This window comes from Argopecten irradians, chromosome 3 (genome assembly GCF_041381155.1).
Source record: "Argopecten irradians isolate NY chromosome 3, Ai_NY, whole genome shotgun sequence".
Taxonomy (NCBI): Eukaryota; Metazoa; Mollusca; class Bivalvia; order Pectinida; family Pectinidae; genus Argopecten; species Argopecten irradians.
The window spans coordinates 39,739,238-39,758,635 of record NC_091136.1 but is presented as its reverse complement, the minus strand read 5'-3'; the positions used below and the strand labels follow the sequence as shown (position 1 = coordinate 39,758,635).

The 19,398-nt window shown below is 37.0% G+C and overlaps 2 protein-coding genes across 2 annotated transcripts in view; both read left to right on the top strand.

Moving 5' to 3' along the window:
• The window catches only part of LOC138318556 (phosphofurin acidic cluster sorting protein 2-like), a 375,127-nt gene that overhangs the window by 121,405 nt on the left and 234,324 nt on the right, over positions 1–19,398 (top strand). The gene's annotated exons all lie outside the window — the stretch shown is intronic.
• Positions 8,602–10,500, top strand: LOC138318555 (silk gland factor 1-like). Its single transcript, XM_069261012.1, has one exon. It carries the CDS (start codon positions 8,687–8,689, stop codon positions 9,986–9,988), a length of 1,302 nt encoding a protein of 433 aa, XP_069117113.1. The 5' UTR covers positions 8,602–8,686; the 3' UTR covers positions 9,989–10,500.

Here is a 19,398-nt window from a genome sequence, read left to right as displayed (position 1 = left end):
AAATATGTTTCATAATACCTTTTCGTGTCCTTTAGACTCTAAAGAATTTGGTGCTGGATTGGTACTTGGTGTCGTGTGAAGGTATGGAGAGCGACAGTGGTATTCCACGTGTGTGTTTTGATGTGCTATTGTAATGATAATTATTATACCAACAATCGCATTCTACCACTTACACTCTACCGCCTTTAGGAAGAGCTGTTTACTTTGTAAATACATTGCGAAAACATACGTAATTAAATAACTTATGTATTTATCTTATCTGCTGGAACGGGCTCTTAATCGTTAAAATAACGATAAAATGCTTGTTTCGCTTGTTTTCATTACGTGAACACATTATAGGCAATGTTTGGTGACGTTGTCGTTTGGTGTGCTTTATGGCACTAAAAACACAACGTAATGGTTCGTCGTTGTCTGAGCAAGATCTGTCAATGCCGAAATTAACAGTATTGCACCAAATCACAATTGCCAATCGCTTTCCCGAGATTTAAAACACCTGTAAAAACACGTGGCCTGTCGGGACCTTTCACTATCAAAGTGTGATCTAATATCCGACAATGCTAGTCGCCGGGGACTCGGCCAAACTAATTCTGTGTATGGAAAACAATCGCCGGTTTAATGATTCCGGACCAACATCGCTAAAACCTGCCGTATAGCCATTACCAATAATGAGTGAACCTCTTTCTACCAATTTCTACAACACAATGCAAAATAATTGCTTTTCGCTCGGGTACATAACAGATATCGCTTAGATATATTTGTCAACTTAATATTTCAATACATCATTAAAAATTTTACTTTCAAAAAAAATAAGCACAATGAGTATTACGGGTTTTATTTCGGGATCATTACTATAAACAGATGCTCAAATAACGATATGTTTATTTAACTGACACTGTCAATATACACCAGAAAATAAACAAATTTTCTGAGGACCAGTTTAGGGCTGAAAACGATCAAGACCATTGATCAACTGAAAACGAAATCCAAATCGGTTTCGTTGCTTTACCAAATATAGTCATCGACATATCGGGTTCAAACATGACAGCGCGTTTAGCTGTGTATTACGATGACGTCATTTGTTGATTAATCAGGCAAATTTTGAATTAACCGACATTCGCCACCCATGTCGGTGGGGTTTTAATGTGTAACTAACAGGTGTGATTTGTGTCTTGCTCACCTGTGGCCTTTCACCAGGTATTAGACAGGTATGTTACGAATACCATGACTCTGATGAACACATAGTCTCGTGCCTTATCCAGATTTACAATCTCCATGGCGATGGTTTTCTAGTCGACGTGCACCGGTGCTCGGCAACAAAACCTACCACTCGATGTCGGCGCTTTGATGACAAAACACTATGATAAAGCGTTTCGGAGAATGCATATCTTGACCAGTGTGGTCATTCACTGTATTGTTCTATCGTGACGAACGGTCACCCATGATTAGGGTGCTAAAAGCTTTATAAAAGAAGTTTAATCGGCACACGTGCAGCTTAATTAAAACTCAACAAACACGGAAATCAAATGAAGGAATCGTTGCATTTTCAGTTACTTGTTGCTAAATTCGAATATCTTATGCTGATGGCTTTAGAATATGAAACCGTTCTGGAATGCCATTGCTGTTCTTTCTTTTGTTTATGATTTTATTCAAATATACATGAGTAAATAAACGAACTCACGAAAGAACGCATGCAAGAACGAACGAATGCTTGAATGAATGAACGAATACGAACAAACGAATGAAAACAGAAAACGAATCAGTTCAAATCTAAATGAAGTACGAATATTCTGGATAAATCCGACACGGCTTACTGGTTTTGCCACTTTGCGTAATTCCTCAAACAGAGGTCATTCACATTCTGATACAATAACATTTTTATAATTAATCGACAGGTATCGCAAGTACAATTCCAATAAAAATGGTTTATCCGACAACGAGTTATTAGATATTCAATATTAGAAGTCCCTCGTTGTATATTGGCGATGGGACTGAATTGAAAGTGTTGGGAAGTCTGATCCCAGTGGGGGTAGAAACGTGATTTACATTTCCTAGAACTTATGTAAATTAAGTATGATGTGAGATTATCACCATGACAGTTCGTGTCCATCTCTCGCGTCCGTGATTTCACGAGATACGGCTGCTGATTTAGGTGGCTGATTAACGTCACATCTCCGATACCTGTTCAATTTCACCTGTCCGACGCCATATTGGAAAAAAGGCACCAACAATGGGATTTATCCGAGTCCGAGTCAGATTTCCATGGACGATTGAATGAGCTGAAGTAATGCATAGCTCTGTCCCGGGTCGGGAGATGCTATCGGAACAAACTTGCGCGACTAACTTATTGTCCTGTATGTTAGGCAAAACAGAAAACAATAGTTTTCATTCATAAATCAGATCTAAAAACGCATTCTTAAAAACACAAGGTATATCATTTGGGAAAATGAATGCATATCTAATACAATATGATCACTTTTTCTTTAAAATTTTACTTTTAAGATAAGAATTTTGTATCCGATGGAAATTATAATTAAACATAAAGCTGACAGTACTAGAACCAGCAGTTTTAATGTCCATCAATGAATAGTGTAGATGAGTTCGTTTTTAACGATAGGGTGAAATAGAATATTTAATTACTGCAGAAAAAAATGTCGATTTAACAAAGCATTAAATGCATGCCATTGTGAACCCCGATCATCGCTCATTCTGGAGCGATAAGAATCAATGTTTATTGAGGGGGAGGGCTTACAAACAAAACACGGACAGTTTACCAACAGCCTTCATACCGAATCGAACGCACCAATTACATGGCGTCAACAGCGGAAAAGAAGATCCGGTGTATACGGTATCAAATAATGTAAAAATGTTTTTAATGTTTTCCATTGCTGTATAAACTGTAACATATATAGTTAATGTTAACGTAGATACTTTAATCTGCGTGTATACGTATTTGTGCCGTTTGTGTTTCAACAGAAAGTGGCATGCGGCATATTCAGTAATGTAATTAAATTCGATGGAAATGACACACAGAAAATTGCATTTTTTTGGCTTTCGTACAGTCCATCATAAAAAGAATTTATTTTATTTCATTTTATTTTTTTTTTTTTTTGTGAAAATTAAGATAAAAAATAGTAATTAAAACAATGCACTTTAATAACACTAGATCATCGACGTCACACCAATTCTGCAAAACATAATTGTTGATTTGTGAATATTATATAGGTCGTCTGGTATTTCAGATTCTCGTCATGATATGGAACATGTTTATGATAAGAGAGAATGTTTTAATAAACACAATGATGACTCGCCAAACAGGAGGTGTTCGAGCACTCGACAAGTTTATATGCTCACCAAACATGCTTATTCTTTATACAAGATCAATTCTCATTATAACGGGACAACTTCTTTAATATGGCGGACTACACGTGCTAATACCATAAACAAATATTAAATATTTACCAGCTCTCTTCTTTATCAATCTTGGATTATGGCGGTAGCTCCGAGTAGGCGATTACAGCAACTGAGAGAATGACAGATGCACTATATGACTGGAAAGTTTGATGGAGAAATATAACAAATCTAGGATAAACTATTTTCTCGAAAATGTACGACCAGTTTACACGCAGTTTTTTCTCAAGGTTTTAATTTAGTTTTCCACTTCAATGAATCGCGTTTTAATAACAGCTGCCAAACATAGCAAACAATTGTAGAATATTTCAATTGATAAAAATGGATGTAAAGGGAACCCTTGTCTTAGACCGTGCGCGAATCCCTTACATTCAATGGGATAATGTTTTACGGCATTCATTTCCAGTATTTCAATTGTGCAGTCACTATTTCAGGGTTAGAGAAACTGATGAAATAAATTATATTGTCGAAAAAAATGTGAGTAGGTATTGGATTTCTAACATTGCCTGCAACATTAATTAATGCCTGTAGGAAATGCATGTTTAAATTATCGGGGCCTGGTCGCACAAAATTGGACATAAATCCAATCAGTAAAAATTAAAAATGAGTGTTGATTGGTGATGATGAATTAACGCATATAAAACAGAATGTAGTCGATAATAAATCGCATAACGGAGTGTGGGTTGATTAGACTATAGGCGAGGTGATGATTTAGCGAGGATACTGATCACACCTGTGTAGACTACCTGGCTTTTTAATCGTCCCGATGATGGACGCCAGTATCACTAGCATCTCTCAATTAGTAAATCTAGGAATAACATTTAATTACATTTGTATATAACCGGGTAACAGACAAACGTCCGATAAGGCCTGTCCCCCGGGCCGGCTCGCGCGCGCGGGTATGCACGACAACCATTATGAATGTGAGAATGTTTATTTTTCCTCATACCTCATTGGTGTTATCGCTCGATTCAATATATAATCTATATTTTTATCATTCTGTCAAACTCACCTGAGACCGGCCTGGCCGCCATTCTTTTTAACTTGTTACGGCCGTCGCGCGCTTTGATCTCATTCATCTAAGTTACACCTGTGCTTTAATTTCCCAAGTTGAAGCCTTTAAATTTAATTGCTGAGAGGAAATAATGACATGAAATCGATTGCTATTAGCGGAGGCAATCGGGATTACGTACAGGTAAAATGTCATTTTTAAAACGACGAGCAGTAATGTAATCAGAAAAACAAAAAACGTCCGATGATAAAGTACATCTTTAATTATCAAGCGAAAGGGTGATTGTCTCGAGCCACAGGGAGCTTTATGATAAAATGGTACTTATGTCGAGTAGGGCAACAACATGAAACGGTACTGATGCTGACTTTGACAAATGTACTAAACGTCATAATTATACTGATGCTAGGCCGGAAATAAGACCTTAATATTTTTCTTTTGTCCCTTTCTATTTCTGTATTTAGTCTTTCAAAATCCCCAGAGGAAGTGTCCGAAATACATAACAACTCATCGCTTTAAATATCATCATTGTTGTCGTTATCGTCGGCGTTATACAAGCCATTACCGACAAAATAAAAATCATCATAGAATCAAACATTTATATTTTAAGTATAACATTAAAATAAGCATATGTATTACTCTCTCTCTCTCTCTCTCTCTCTCTCCCTCTCTTTCCCTCCCTCCATCCCTCTCTCTCTGGCCTCCACGAGGTTATTTTTAATTTATTGTAAATGTAAAGCTAGTGTTTTCGTCTGTATCTTATTTATAAATGTTTTTCAATGTAAAATCATGATTACCAACGACCCCTGTCTCTAGGGTTGCATGGATATCTTCTATGTCCAGCTGTTACGTTTCTAACACCAACTGAAGATCGTTTTTAGGAAAATATTTGTTCTCTAATTATTGAAAATATTAATTACATGTTTATACTACAATCAATTTCACTCGGCAGGTGCAAATGAATACAGTAGAGGAATGTTTACATGTATGTAATCAATCAGAAGTACTAGTGCCCCCTCCCGCCTTGGCGCGGGTTGTATTAGTGTCGGGAGGGGTACTTCACTTGGCTGTCAGTCAGTGACAGATCCCTGTTACGTAGTGGGTATATAAGCACCTTTTAGGACAGGTGTCAAACCTTTGTTGCCCCGCGATAAAGCAATAAACAGATCTATAGAGTTGTAATGGTCCCTCTCACTCACTAAGCCCCGTCCCCACTCAACCATAAACATTGTCTGTTACCAGAATTAGCATCACCTCCTCCAAATTATTTAATTAGTAAGTTATTTGGGAAAACACGAAAGCTTCAAATTTTGTACGCCGATTTTTGCATTATCTGCAGCGCACCTTATTTTTGGAAGATTTGTAGCATATGCCGTTTACATTGTTGTAAGCGCCGATATTATAGAAGAATATAATAAGTTCGCACACTAATTTTGTAAGCCAACTGCGGACATTTAATTGTGTAGGACATGTAATGTTGATAACGCAAAATTTTGTAAGACCTAAGGTACCTTGTTTTGAAGTGCATGTTACAGGAACATTGAAAGACATACAAAGACGTACATTTTATGCAATTTCCGGAAATTGCATAAAATTCATGCAGCTTATTGCAATGTTTCGGAAGATTTGACATGCACGATCTTTGTGCTCATGGTAAGTGTGCCCGAGCTTTACCAACATTAACACGTACAGTAATACCTAAGCCCGTGGGTAGGGGGGATACTCCGTTACCACCCCGGGCCTTCTACAGTTCCGGAAATTGCATAAAATCTACGTGTTATAGTGACATCGAGGAGCCCGATTACAATTTACTTAGAAATGAACTGTCGAACACAATGGGATGAAAATCCCTTTTATATAATGTCTGTCTGGACGAGAAGGGGACAAGATAAGGGGAGCTCTGCACCTCGATTAGATGACATCTTTTGCTAATGGCCCCACGTGCGCGAGGTGAGGAACACCTGAGATATAATCGGCTGCCCGGAGACGGATGTATTTATCCGGAATACATCTCTGTCGGCTCCCTCCCTAATAACATCACCGTGACCCGCTAACCTTCCGGTTCATTCAAACTCACAAACCATCATCAATCAGACTTTCTAATTTATTATAAATCGAAAACATAACTTTCTGCCGGGTTTTTCTCCTAGATAATTTCGATGATAAATTTTGATTAAACTCGTTCCGTTTTATTAATAGTTTGACGCCTTAAACTGATTGATGATTTCCCATTTAATTATAATAGCAACCCTCTTTTATTGATTTAGATATCTTCCTTTCTTAACTTGGTCAGAATCATAAGCATATATACTAATAACTTTCGTAGAACATTTTACACAAACTACACACAAGCATTTCCACTTTAAAAAGAACAAAATAAGAATTAATTGTTGAAGAAATAAATGGAAATATGAAATATGATGAAAGGAGAATTGTTATAATAGGCCATTGTCATGTGATCGTTTTTTTCCAATAATTTTAAATACATAATTGGCAAAACAATAATTAAATGAAAATATAAATAAACGAAATAAAAGATTTTCAATATGCTTTCTCTATTTCCCTTTCAATTGCTTCTATTGTGAATAGGACAAAATTCCAATAAAATATGCAGATATTTGATAACTTTGTACCGTTAGAATACAGCCGATGAACAGTCATGATATTGTGATATCAAAGTTTTTGATGACGACAGGTGCGCTGCGAGTTAAGAACCGAGCTCGAACTGCTCCGTAAAATACGGTACCACATTTAAACCTTTACGGCGAAACATTCAATATCTCTTTTAACACCGTGGTCTGACAATCAATGAACGTTTTCACCCAAACCGGACAATGGAACAAGCAACTAAATATAATAGTGATCAATATTAGGACGATTTGTGTTGTATGTATCCCTTTAAGTGTGGTGTACCGGGCCTCGTGCCCCTCGGCTGCGGGGATAAAGTGGGACTTTTACGTTGGAACAATTTAAACGATCTTAATCGAAATAGGTTATACGTATTTTATATGTGGATTTATTTTATACGTATAAAAATATGTGAGAATATAGTGTCACTTAATTTATCCAAAAATTAAGCATTTTCAATATGATTCATTTTAGCGCTAAATCGTAATTAACTTTGCTAATTACAATACAATTAAAATGTAAAAATAAAAAAAATAATAAACCAATTTTGATCAAGATAACAAAAGGCTGTTGCAATTTTGCATTTTTTTGTGTGTTCATGACAATAAGGTTTAGCAAATAAACAGTACTGAAAAACTGAATGCTCTTGGCATAGTTAACGACATGAACAATACAAAAAAAACTATTTAATAGTTAAAACATACTAAAATTTTATTCTTTGAAGCATAAATCTTTGTTTGCAGGTAAAGAAATAAATTAGTAACACTACCAAACAATACTGAACGTATGCTTCATACTAACTTACGTAAGGTAAACATAGCAAATTAATCAAAATAATCGTCGATGGAATTTTATGGAATTTTGCCCTTCCGAAAATATGTTTTTCCTCAAAACCGAAGACTGCTGTTGCTGTGTTCATTCTAATGGAATGGTCCGAACAAATTACAATTGGTTTCATTCCTGAAAAATGTAGCTTGACTGTTGACTGTATTAGTGTTTGTGATGCTTCGCTTTGATTTTTGTCAACATGATGTTATAAAAATCTTTTAGTTTAACTCAATTACGTTTATTTGGCGAATTCGGACATAACATTGGTGTTAACATGAGGAAATGTTTCTTTAAGTGTCCTGCAAACGATAGGCCGACAGTGAGCCGAGTAAATCTGACTGACTAGGAAAGTTTATCTAACAATCATTGTAAATTAATCATTATTAGTGACATTCAGTTGATGTAGATATTTGGTGATTTTGTGTACTGTATACCGTACTGTTATTTACCCGGGACAACACTACAGAAGGAGGGCTAAATCCAACCATTGACAGACAGCCAGCCTGATCGAGCGACGTCAAAAAACGTCCCGGTTAGTTCAATAAATGGGCGGGGCTTACAACCGTAACGACCGCTACCACTGGTGTCGTAGTTCAATATAAGTAGGCGGAGCTTAGAACTGTCACAGCCGCTATCACTGGCACTCGTCGTAAATTTACATAAGGGGGTGGAACCTTACAATTTGTTGGTCCAGGTACATTGTATATTTACCCGGGGTCAAGCAAGTTTGCTGATATCGTTTGGCGTTCGTTGTCGAGTGCTGTACTATAGACTACACAGTACTTTGTGTGTTTAACTTACCAGTGTATTCAAATGTACGAGAAACAGCCTCTCGGACCTGAGTGTCCGCAATCTGGCGACTATCTGACAATGTTGACCACTAAATCTCCGTATGATGCGGTCAGCGGCAGCAACTATCCGACATCTTTACCCAGCATGAACAGCATCGGTAACATGGGTACAATGACCACCATGGGCATGAGTAACGTTAGTTACTCCCCGCCAGCCATGGGAGGTATGGGCACCATGACACCCCCCGGGATGACAAGCATGGGAATGGGCGCACCCATGGGCATGCACGGGAGTATGCACGCGGGAATGAACTCCATGAACTCTATGAATGGCATGTCCGGGATGTCCAGCATGGGACAAATGCCCATGAACGGGATGAGTGGAGCAATGTCCCCAATGAGGATGGATACTTTTAACAGGGCCCAGGCCATCAATCGAGCCAGGGACAAGACGTACCGACGAAGTTATACTCATGCCAAACCGCCATACTCCTACATCTCGCTCATCACCATGGCTATTCAACAGTCGCCAAACAAAATGAACACTTTGAGTGAAATTTATCAATTCATCATGGACTTGTTCCCGTTCTATCGCCAGAATCAACAACGTTGGCAAAACTCTATCCGTCACAGTCTATCATTCAACGACTGTTTTGTGAAAGTTCCACGGACCCCCGATAGACCCGGCAAAGGAAGTTACTGGACTTTACACCCAGACTCTGGAAATATGTTCGAAAACGGTTGTTATCTCCGGAGACAAAAACGTTTCAAGTGTGTGAAAAAGGAAATGATTCGTCAAGCTTCCCGTCATGGAAATTCCGTGGACGGAAGTGAGGGTTCCATGTCCCCTAGGGGTGATCCTTGTTCGCCTCCTCCGCCTCCTCAAACTCCACCAGGAAATGTGCCTGTTACTCTAACGGAGACGAAGAGGGAACCTCTACAGCCGATCGAGCACACCCCTCCTCCACCCCCTCCGCCTCAGCATCAGCAGCAGGCCCAGCAGCCCCCTCCAGCCCCGCCCGTGTCCCTGGGGCACGAGATGCCGCCACACTCGATGCGACATATGCAGCATGACCCTATTCATCAAGGATACCATCCTCACCACAATCCCACCCACTCATTCAACCACCCGTTCTCCATAAACAGTTTAATCACAGATAGCAAAATGGACCTTAAAATGTATGAAATGCAGGGTGGTTATGGGTACAACCCCATGGGACTCCCGGTGATGGGAGGCAAGGACACTATGGGGGTCGGGCCCATGCAGCCCGCCCCTGACGGATATTACAAGACGTATGCACCCCACTCAACGGCAGCGTTATGACTATAGACATATAAACAGACTTCTATAATTATGAAGGCAGGAACAAATGCTACGTACCAAAGATTTTATTGTTTTATTGTTCACAGATGAATTTTGAAGAATATGATTTGCATTTGAATTCCAAATGACGTGTATATGTGTATGATAAGTGATAAATATATGTGTTGCAGCGCGGTGTTTGTAATATGACTGGATGTGTGCGAACTATTGTCCGGGAACGACTCGGAAGGTGACTTACGACATATATTTCCTTGGGAGGTATGGTTTAATTTATTTGGTCTGGACAAAAACACTAAGAGTTGACGCTATTTGTGTAAATGGATTTCTAGAAGATACTCTATTCTTTCTCTATTAATTGTGATCGGTCGAAATGACTGGCGAGTACGACCGCTTTCTACTAGAATGTGAACTCTTTATCATTCAGATTTATATATTATTATATATATTTAAGAGTTATTATTTTTGCTGTTGTAGAAATGGTTCGTCAGAATTATACTATTTTCAAGATAAAATCTGTCTTTTATTTATATTTATGAGTTACCGATAAGACATTTATGTTTAATAATATTACAGACGCCTTTTGAACATTTTTTTATTTTCTATAAAATGGGGCTAAGTCCTTTTAGGTGTGTAGGTATGATGATGACCGTTCGGCGAATTTCGGGCGGTATATGGTTCTAGATAGGCCAACCTAATCCGGGTAGAGCGGGTCACTGTTGCTACGCATTCAAAGCGGGTGGACTATATATCCCAGATTGTACGAGATACGATTTGATAAATGTTTAAACTGACAGTTTTGCCCTAACTCACCAAACCTTCAACTCAGGCTGCCGGTAAACTCGCTCATTTTTAGCTAATATATATTCTCAAACTTGAAAATACTGTTACACTAAGGTCGATTGCTTAAGCGCGGTGACTGACGAATTTTCACATTTACGAGTGAAACTCTCGTCAAGTTGCCAGCTTGTAAAAGCGAAAGGTGGGACTCTTTCCTACATAAACAAATATTTTGTCACTGCATTTTTAGCGATCATTCGCTTAGTAGGGATTTATCTGTTCAGATTCGTGTGTTGTGTGGATCTATCTAAAATGTTTATTTTATCTGGGCTGTGATTTTCTACTTGAATTGATTAGAAAAGAATACAATATAACGTATACAAAAGGATGTTAAAATGTAAAGAAATATAACAATTATCAAAGAGAATCTTTAAATAAATTTCTTATGGCAATTTAGGAATTAATTTGTATGAATAAGGATCAATTTTTATCTGGTTGGCGCTATGAAAACAGTGCGGTTTGAGCGAGTGATGACTTTCAGGTAAAATATTCACAGGTGTTGTAAGAAATCCGCAGGTATTATCTCTACATCTAAAAATTCAAAAGAGTATTTATTTGTTTAAGGAATCAGAAAAAATATCAACAATAAGGCAAAACATATAAGAGTTTGTTTAGAGATTTTCAGGGGATAAATACTTATTTTTGTAATAACCGCTTGTTTATAGATCTGCTTTATGGTGTCACTGTCAACTCTAGTACTAAAGCATTGATTTGTCGATATTTACAGTCGTGAAATTATATATCTGTTCAAACAAAAACTTTGTAAAATACATGTTATGTATAGAATGATTAACAGATCGAAATATTAAGCTAAAGAGAAAATAATAATGATCAATTATTGTATAAAAACACACTTTCACATGCTTCACAAAAATGAGCGCTGAGCCGTGAGTTAATAAGTTAATTGTGGCATTTAGTAATGGGTTATTAATTTCACATTGTTAATAAATACTGGTTGTCGAAATAAATATATATAGGTCTATCAAGTACGAAATATAAATAATAAATTTGGTGAGAAGGTCGAAATTTGGGACGATGTAGCCGGTTTGAATCTGAAATTGAAACAGTATTCCTACTAACAGAAGTTTCAAATACTTAGATAGAATGCTAACTTTCATAACAGTAATGATACTTATACATTTATACATTTTTAATTTTCATGTCTATTTTGTGGAAATAATTTTATTCTTTTATTGAAAAAAGTATATATATATCAATTCTTATAAATCAACTGTAATGTCTTTTAGAAAACAAATTCTTGTGATAAAAAATATCAAACAATTCGAAACAATATGTACTTTACTCATATTACCATTTCAGACTTTATCTGCTCAGAATAAATTAAGTTTTAATGCTTCAAATTAATCTCGCTAAAACAATGCACTGTAAACTTGCACTGGATTTAGTGACGATTTTCAGATAAATTTAACGGCCCCTATCAAGGAGTTAAAACCCTATACCATTACAGAATTACACTGTTGTGGTCTCGTGTCGTAAACACGCAAACATTAAATTGTCTGCTTCCTGGATAATTTGATTAGTAAACAAACTGATGTCGTTAAATTAAAACGGATGACAGTCACGATATTTGGATGACTGCTCCCTATAACTATGATCATTTGAGCTTATAGGGAATTTCTAAATATTCTATTTGAGTACATCAAAATATTATAATGAAATGAAAAAATCTAAACAATTAATTAGATAGTGTTCAGATATTACTGTGACTATTATTTGACTGTTATACAAAGTTTTAGAAATTTTTCTTCATATCAATATTACAAAAGGGAAAACAATATGAATATAGTAATCATTGGTAAATATAATAAAATAATTTATAATTTTGATATTATAATGCTAATTTTTGTCATACTTCTAAATAAGTCTTCATTACCATTACCAGAAATGTAAAACTAGATACAATAACATACAAAACATGCAGTATTTACTTAGATATAGTTACTTATAAAACATACTGTTGGTACATTGTATATGATCGTAGCATGATATCCAAATTTATTTTCGTAATGTATGTAGAGAATTGCATATCTTACATACAGAGGGGAGTATAAAACAATGACCTTTTGTCTAAAGGAGCTGTTAAAATTAGATGGAGTAATATAGAGAATAAGGAAACATTCATTCGATAATTCTGTTATTATTATCAATGACATTTTTCTGCGATAACGCACGTCGCCTTCCTTCACAACGAAAATATGCCTTCCTGTAACGAGTTGGAGCTGTTTAATTCAGGAGGCGAATTCTTTTTTTTTTCCGCCGCGGATTTTAGACTGCATAATCTGCACAGAAAGATATCGTTTAATTATAAATAGCAACAAATGAATCTACTGGCTCATTTTAATATCACATACGTTGACCATTCTTTACATTCGAAAAATATTTTCAAATTCATCATGTAACTTTAAAGCAATGGTTTTAAACACCAAACTTGGAGTGGATGTCCTAAGTATGGATTGTTTGTCTAACAATTGCTAACAAAGATATTGTTAAGTTTTATTTAACGTGTATATAGTCCAAAAACACGGACATTTCGGCAGAATTTACTATAATTTACTATACATACATTACTATACAATGCAACTGCAGAGCGAAATTATTCGAAGTACCATTTTATATAATGACAAAAAATTATTTTCTTCAAGCTGATTGAAATAATGCGGTATTGGTGCATATTCCAACGTCAAATACCCATTGTTTTATTTTCACAAACAATACAATCTAGAAAATAACCAAACAATCATTTGTCGACAATACACATAATTATAAAACTGTTCAAGTTTTTGATACTATAAGATATTTTCTTGGAACTGGTGAGAAGTCGAGAACTTTTTCCGGAGGTCAAGGCCATCCGTCTACGCCAGTGTTCAGAAGTGTCCTGCTGTACGCGTCTCCAACATGGCCGCTCTGACGATTCTTTCACAGACAACCGACTCGGGCCCAAACCTCCTTTGAAACCCAATGCTCTATATAAATGTAATGACTGTCACCAGCGCTTGAGCTATAAATATGTTTTTGTATCATTCAAAATTTAAAACGATGCTATTTAAGAGAACCCTTTTCTCAGACAATGGTACAAACTCTCTAGAAATCTTGAGGTCCGCCCCCAATGCAGAGCTCTGAATGGAGCTTAGTGAATTGTGACCGTCCGGTATTGCCCATTTCTCCATTTCTCACCGTGCTAATAGAATATGTTTGGCCGGTTTTTATTTCCACAACTGTATAAGGTATTGTTCTCTCGGCTCTTGTGGCGTTCGCACAAGACTATAGTGATATGTCTAATTTATAATTTGTTTTTCACACTATGGCTCAATGCTTAAAGGAAATATCATTTCTTTATGTGCCGACGATTTAGCGCTCCAGTTTAATACTCTTTTTAATTTGGTGATTTAAACGTAATTTTTGTAACGGAATTGTATCTCAATGATCGTCAGTGTACGTGACGCGACGGGCAACACCCGTCTAGCGAAATCAGCTTTTTTCTTTGGTTCCTTACAAAAATGAATGCCTGTTCTTCTGTTATTTTCAATACCGATTTAAAACCTTTTCATGTTAAGCCCTTTAAGTGTAGTTTATATTCCTACCACCAATTACCAACCTCCGGGACTCGGACCGTGTCATCAGAGTAAATATTCAAAGACATAAAATTGGATTTCTTCTCAGTACTCATTTCCCTCGCCACATGACGTGGCCGACGGCGTAACCAATAAGCGATTGAGTACTCACTGTAATCGCGTCACATTTAATTTCAAGTTTTTTTTTTCAATTTCTCCCAAAAAGTAAAGAGAATACGGTGTATTTTTTATATTGGGTAACGTACTTCGCTACCCTGGTGATATTGAGCGTGTCTCTGGAATAAAGGAAAGTTATTGACCGCCTCGTGGGTAAGTGCTGTTCGATACTCTCCTCAAGGGATCACAGACTCACGAAAACAATGGCAGACGACTGAGGAGGCTGGAAAACACTTTTCCCGCCTTTCCGTGCCAGGCTACAGATGGTCACGTGGTGTCGATATGTCACGGACCGCGGCAAAACAGCAGCAGTTTCAGATTTTGACGTCAAAGCAGAGTGTTATGACATAAGTAAGAGGATCTTTACAATGAAATTTATTGGTAAAAACATAATCGATAAGTAATATACAAAGGCATTAATGTATACATCAAAACTTCACACACGAATTTACAATGTGTTTATGGACAATTGTTATCAAAATTAGTATTTCAGTACAATACTTTTAGTTGCTTTGAAATGGTAGCATAATATGTACAGTGGAAGTAAATGTCAAAGTTGACTATGAGGGTATTACACAAAATCACATTGGTTGCTAGTATTCCGTATTTGCATATTACAGAGTTACCTGCCCTTGTGGGTAGGTATTGATTGTGATGTCATGCGGTTACGAGCGTAACGTCATACTTTTCGGAGAAAACGACGTGAATTGCGCTCACAAAATAATGACGTAAAAATCGATACCTACCCGCAAGGGAGCTTACTCTGTAATATGCAAAGACGGTATAGCAAAAAACAAATGGTCACACCAGAATTCGGATGAGAAACACAGGAATCAGTTACAACGTACTGCACAAATTATACCGTTAATCCGTTACCATGTACAACCATAACGTGATGTACATACAAGGACGTAGATCCTTGCTACGTATAAACCATACCGAAACAAAACATACTATCCATTCCGTTACCATGTATAAACCATATCGTTACCACGTACAAACTATACCGTTCCAATGTATAAAACATGCCGTACCACGTAAAAACATACCGTTACCGCGTACAAAACATACAGTTATCATACCGTTACCATCATTACGTTACCACGTACAAACTATACCGTTCCAATGTACAAAACATGCCATACCACGTAAAAACATACCGTTACCGCATACAAAACATACAGTTATCATACCGTTACCATCATTACGTTACCACGTACAAACTATACCGTTCCAATGTACAAAACATGCCATACCACGTAAAAACATACCGTTACCGCATACAAAACATACAGTTATCATACCGTTACCATCATTACGTTACCACGTACAAACTATACCGTTCCAATGTACAAAACATGCCGTACCACCTAAAACATACCGTTACCGCATACAAAACATACAGTTATCATACCGTTACCATCATTACGTTACCACGTACAAACTATACCGTTCCCATGTACAAAACATGCCGTACCACGTAAAAACCATATCGTTACCGCGTACAAAACATACAGTTATCATACTGTTACCATCATTACGTTACCACGTACAAACTATACCGTTCCCATGTACAAAACATGCCGTACCACGTAAAAACCATATCGTTACCGCGTACAAAACATACCGTTACTGCATACAACACATACCGTTTATACCGCGTACAAATTATTCTGTTAACCAAGAACAAACCATCATGTATACAAGCCACACTATAGTACCACCCAAAGTAATACACTTTACCGCACACAACATACAAACCATAGTGGTTTCTACTTTCTGTCTTGTAGTCACTAAAAACCGGTTTGGTCGTCTCCAAATGTACTTAAATATATGCGATCATGCATGTAGTTCTCTCTTATACCCGGACTAAATCACACATACCCGTACAGTTTACAATTTGAGATGTATAATACATGCATACATTGATCCTTCTCTAGTGAAATAATGTTCCATTTTTTCAACTTCACGATGGCAACAGTGAATAGAGTAGACCATCGATAATCCGGAATTTTACTATTGCTAAGTACATCCCCTTCCTAAAATGGATTAGCTATCCGAATTTCCGGATTGGTGAGCTCAAGTACATGTACCATTACGGAAGTTCGTTCTCTGACATTTCTATCTAAATTGTGAGTGTCGCGAGTCCTCTGTAATACAAATCAAAACCATTTCTTAACAGGACCCGGAACTCTGCAATGATGCGGAGGCTGCGCATGAGGAAGTTCCGGTGTGATGTTCCAGGCGGGATTGACTCCAACACATCCTTGGGTCGAACGTCCTCTGTCCCCTGTACGACAATTTGACTGGTATCGCACACAGCCTTTGGACCAGTTTATATACAAATGCGAACAGCCTGATAGCAACTAGCAAATATTTCCCCATGTCTAGTGTTTGCAAACCTGAACACACATATTGCCTGATTGGTGTGTGGACACAGATAGAGATGTCAATAGCTATATACCGCGCGCCCTAAGAGGGGTTAGCTTGTAACAATCCTAGGTAAATTTGTTATTTGTGATAAAATGATACTGATCGCGAGCTATACGTGCCTTGGTGTCATTGAGTTTGGGAGGGGGAGGGGTTACACACTAAATACATATTTACAGTAGCAATCAAAACACATGCTTCTAATGATAAATTAGATTCACGCGCGAACTCTGATAAAATACCGTTTAATAGACATATATAAACAATCTTTATTTAAACACTATAAAAACAAAAATTTGTTATCACATAGGGCTATCGGGAGCTCACCTTAACATAATTCTCTTGTTTATTTAATTTTGTTGACTGATCGTATTGTCATTTTCATTCGCTTATTTGTACTGTTTATATTTGAATTTACACCCACAACTGAGTTTTATCGCTCTGTCTATAGGTACAGTGACATATATAAATCATTATCCTAGTAAACAATAGGCGGAGCCGAGGGAGCGCGCTAACCGTTATAGAAGTCATGTAACGGCTTATTTCATGAATGATGGTCTTCGAGACACTGATACACGCTGCTGTAGCAAAATAGTAAACATCGACATAACAAGACAATCGTAATTAGCATTCAAATTAAATCGACAGAGGATGGAAAGTATGAAATAATTGTAGGTTTGTCGGGAGACACATGAAGAAGTACAAGACCGAGAGAACCATTAGCTCTGGAATAGGAAGCGGTCTATATCGTCGATGATATCCGTCATACAAATCTAGGTTATATATAGTTTTAATAAAGTTATTGTGGCGACAAGATCTAAAGGTTTAATATTAGAAACACGAAACAAGTCTGGTTTCATTTTGCGAATCAGTCCTACTTATTCCGCGATGTGATCTCCTTCTAATATAGGTGTTGTGTTCATCAGCTCTAGTCCATGAAACAGCAGTCCGACTCATCGCGAATACACAGATGATGAAGAATCACTGGACGCCTTAAAGAATTTCTTATTTGTGATGGTAAATTTTGGCGAGATTAATTCGTGGTTTACACACTTCTTTAAATGATTTGAAAATGAAATTTAAAAAAAAAGCAAAAAGGTAAATTACATCGACATAATATGCACCATGTGTCATGTTTCCCCCAGTGATCTCATAATCTCAGCAGATACAAATAACCTTGACCTTGTCAAGTGAACCACTTCTGTACTTGTAATATAAAAATGACAATAATGTCTGTACAGCAATATTACAACCTTCATTCTAATATCATCACAGATTCTAAGGCAAAACATACTTAAGTGAAATAATTCTGAAACATTTATTTCGGAGCAAGCTACAGTTAGATGTATTTATCTGTTAGCATCATATTAACGTTGTTTAGGAGTAAATCTGGCGACATTGTATTTTGCATGATGAATATATTTTTCACGTTAATCTAGGTATGGAATTTCATGATGATCAGATTTTAATTATTTTAGGCGTACAGATTAGATTGATGATTAAGATTAATTATAAAGCTATAGGCTTTTCATTTTGACATTGAAATATTAAATATAATATTTATAAATATAGTAAATGTGTACGCGAATTTGTAACAGTACAACATTATCTACATACATTAAATATTATATCACAAATTATCGTCTTTCTTTTTATAAACTTATACATTCGTATGGTTTAGTTATCGATATCGTTAGTAAATGGCACTCTATTTAGCCTTAACGACCAGACAAACTGCCTTTGTATAATTGTGCACGTGTTTTCTGACACGTGAATTCCCTGTCGTGTGTTGTGCGTCCGTGAGCATGCGTAGTACTCGTGTTGCCAGTACCCGCCACAGACCTGTGTATCGCCTGATCACCCGTCACGGCTTTGATACCCCTATCTACATAATCTGGCTCTGACGTCATAGTACCCGATAAAGTCGTGCCATGCCCGTCCGTGTACGATACGGTTGTATCCGAAGTGGACGTGCCGGGTCATGCCTTAGGATGGAGCAGGATGGAGACGTGATGACGTATCTGGGGTTCATCTTTGGACTGATGCCAATGTTACAGTATTCGAACGTCGGGCCATGGCTGTATGGCCATAAGATCACGACGTAGTGTTCTATCCAGAATGCGACGTAAAATTGTAACTCCAATACAGTAAATAGAAGAATCTTGATGTTTTGAAACATCTAACGCAAATATTTTTCATTATCTTTATTTAATTATGTCGGATAGAAGCATTTCAACTCCGTCTAGGCAAACGGCATCTAAGTTCTCCTAATTCAGAAAATCAGTTCACGGATATTGTCTTCAGGACGGGAACTTTAACGTTTACATAATTGACAATTGAATGAACAAAGAATAAGATAGTAGCATTTGGCCACATTCTACATACGTCTGCTAG

Bases quoted from the DNA above. Each gene is read 5' to 3' on its own strand.
- LOC138318555 (XM_069261012.1), top strand. From the start codon at position 8,687: ATGTACGAGAAACAGCCTCTCGGACCTGAGTGTCCGCAATCTGGCGAC.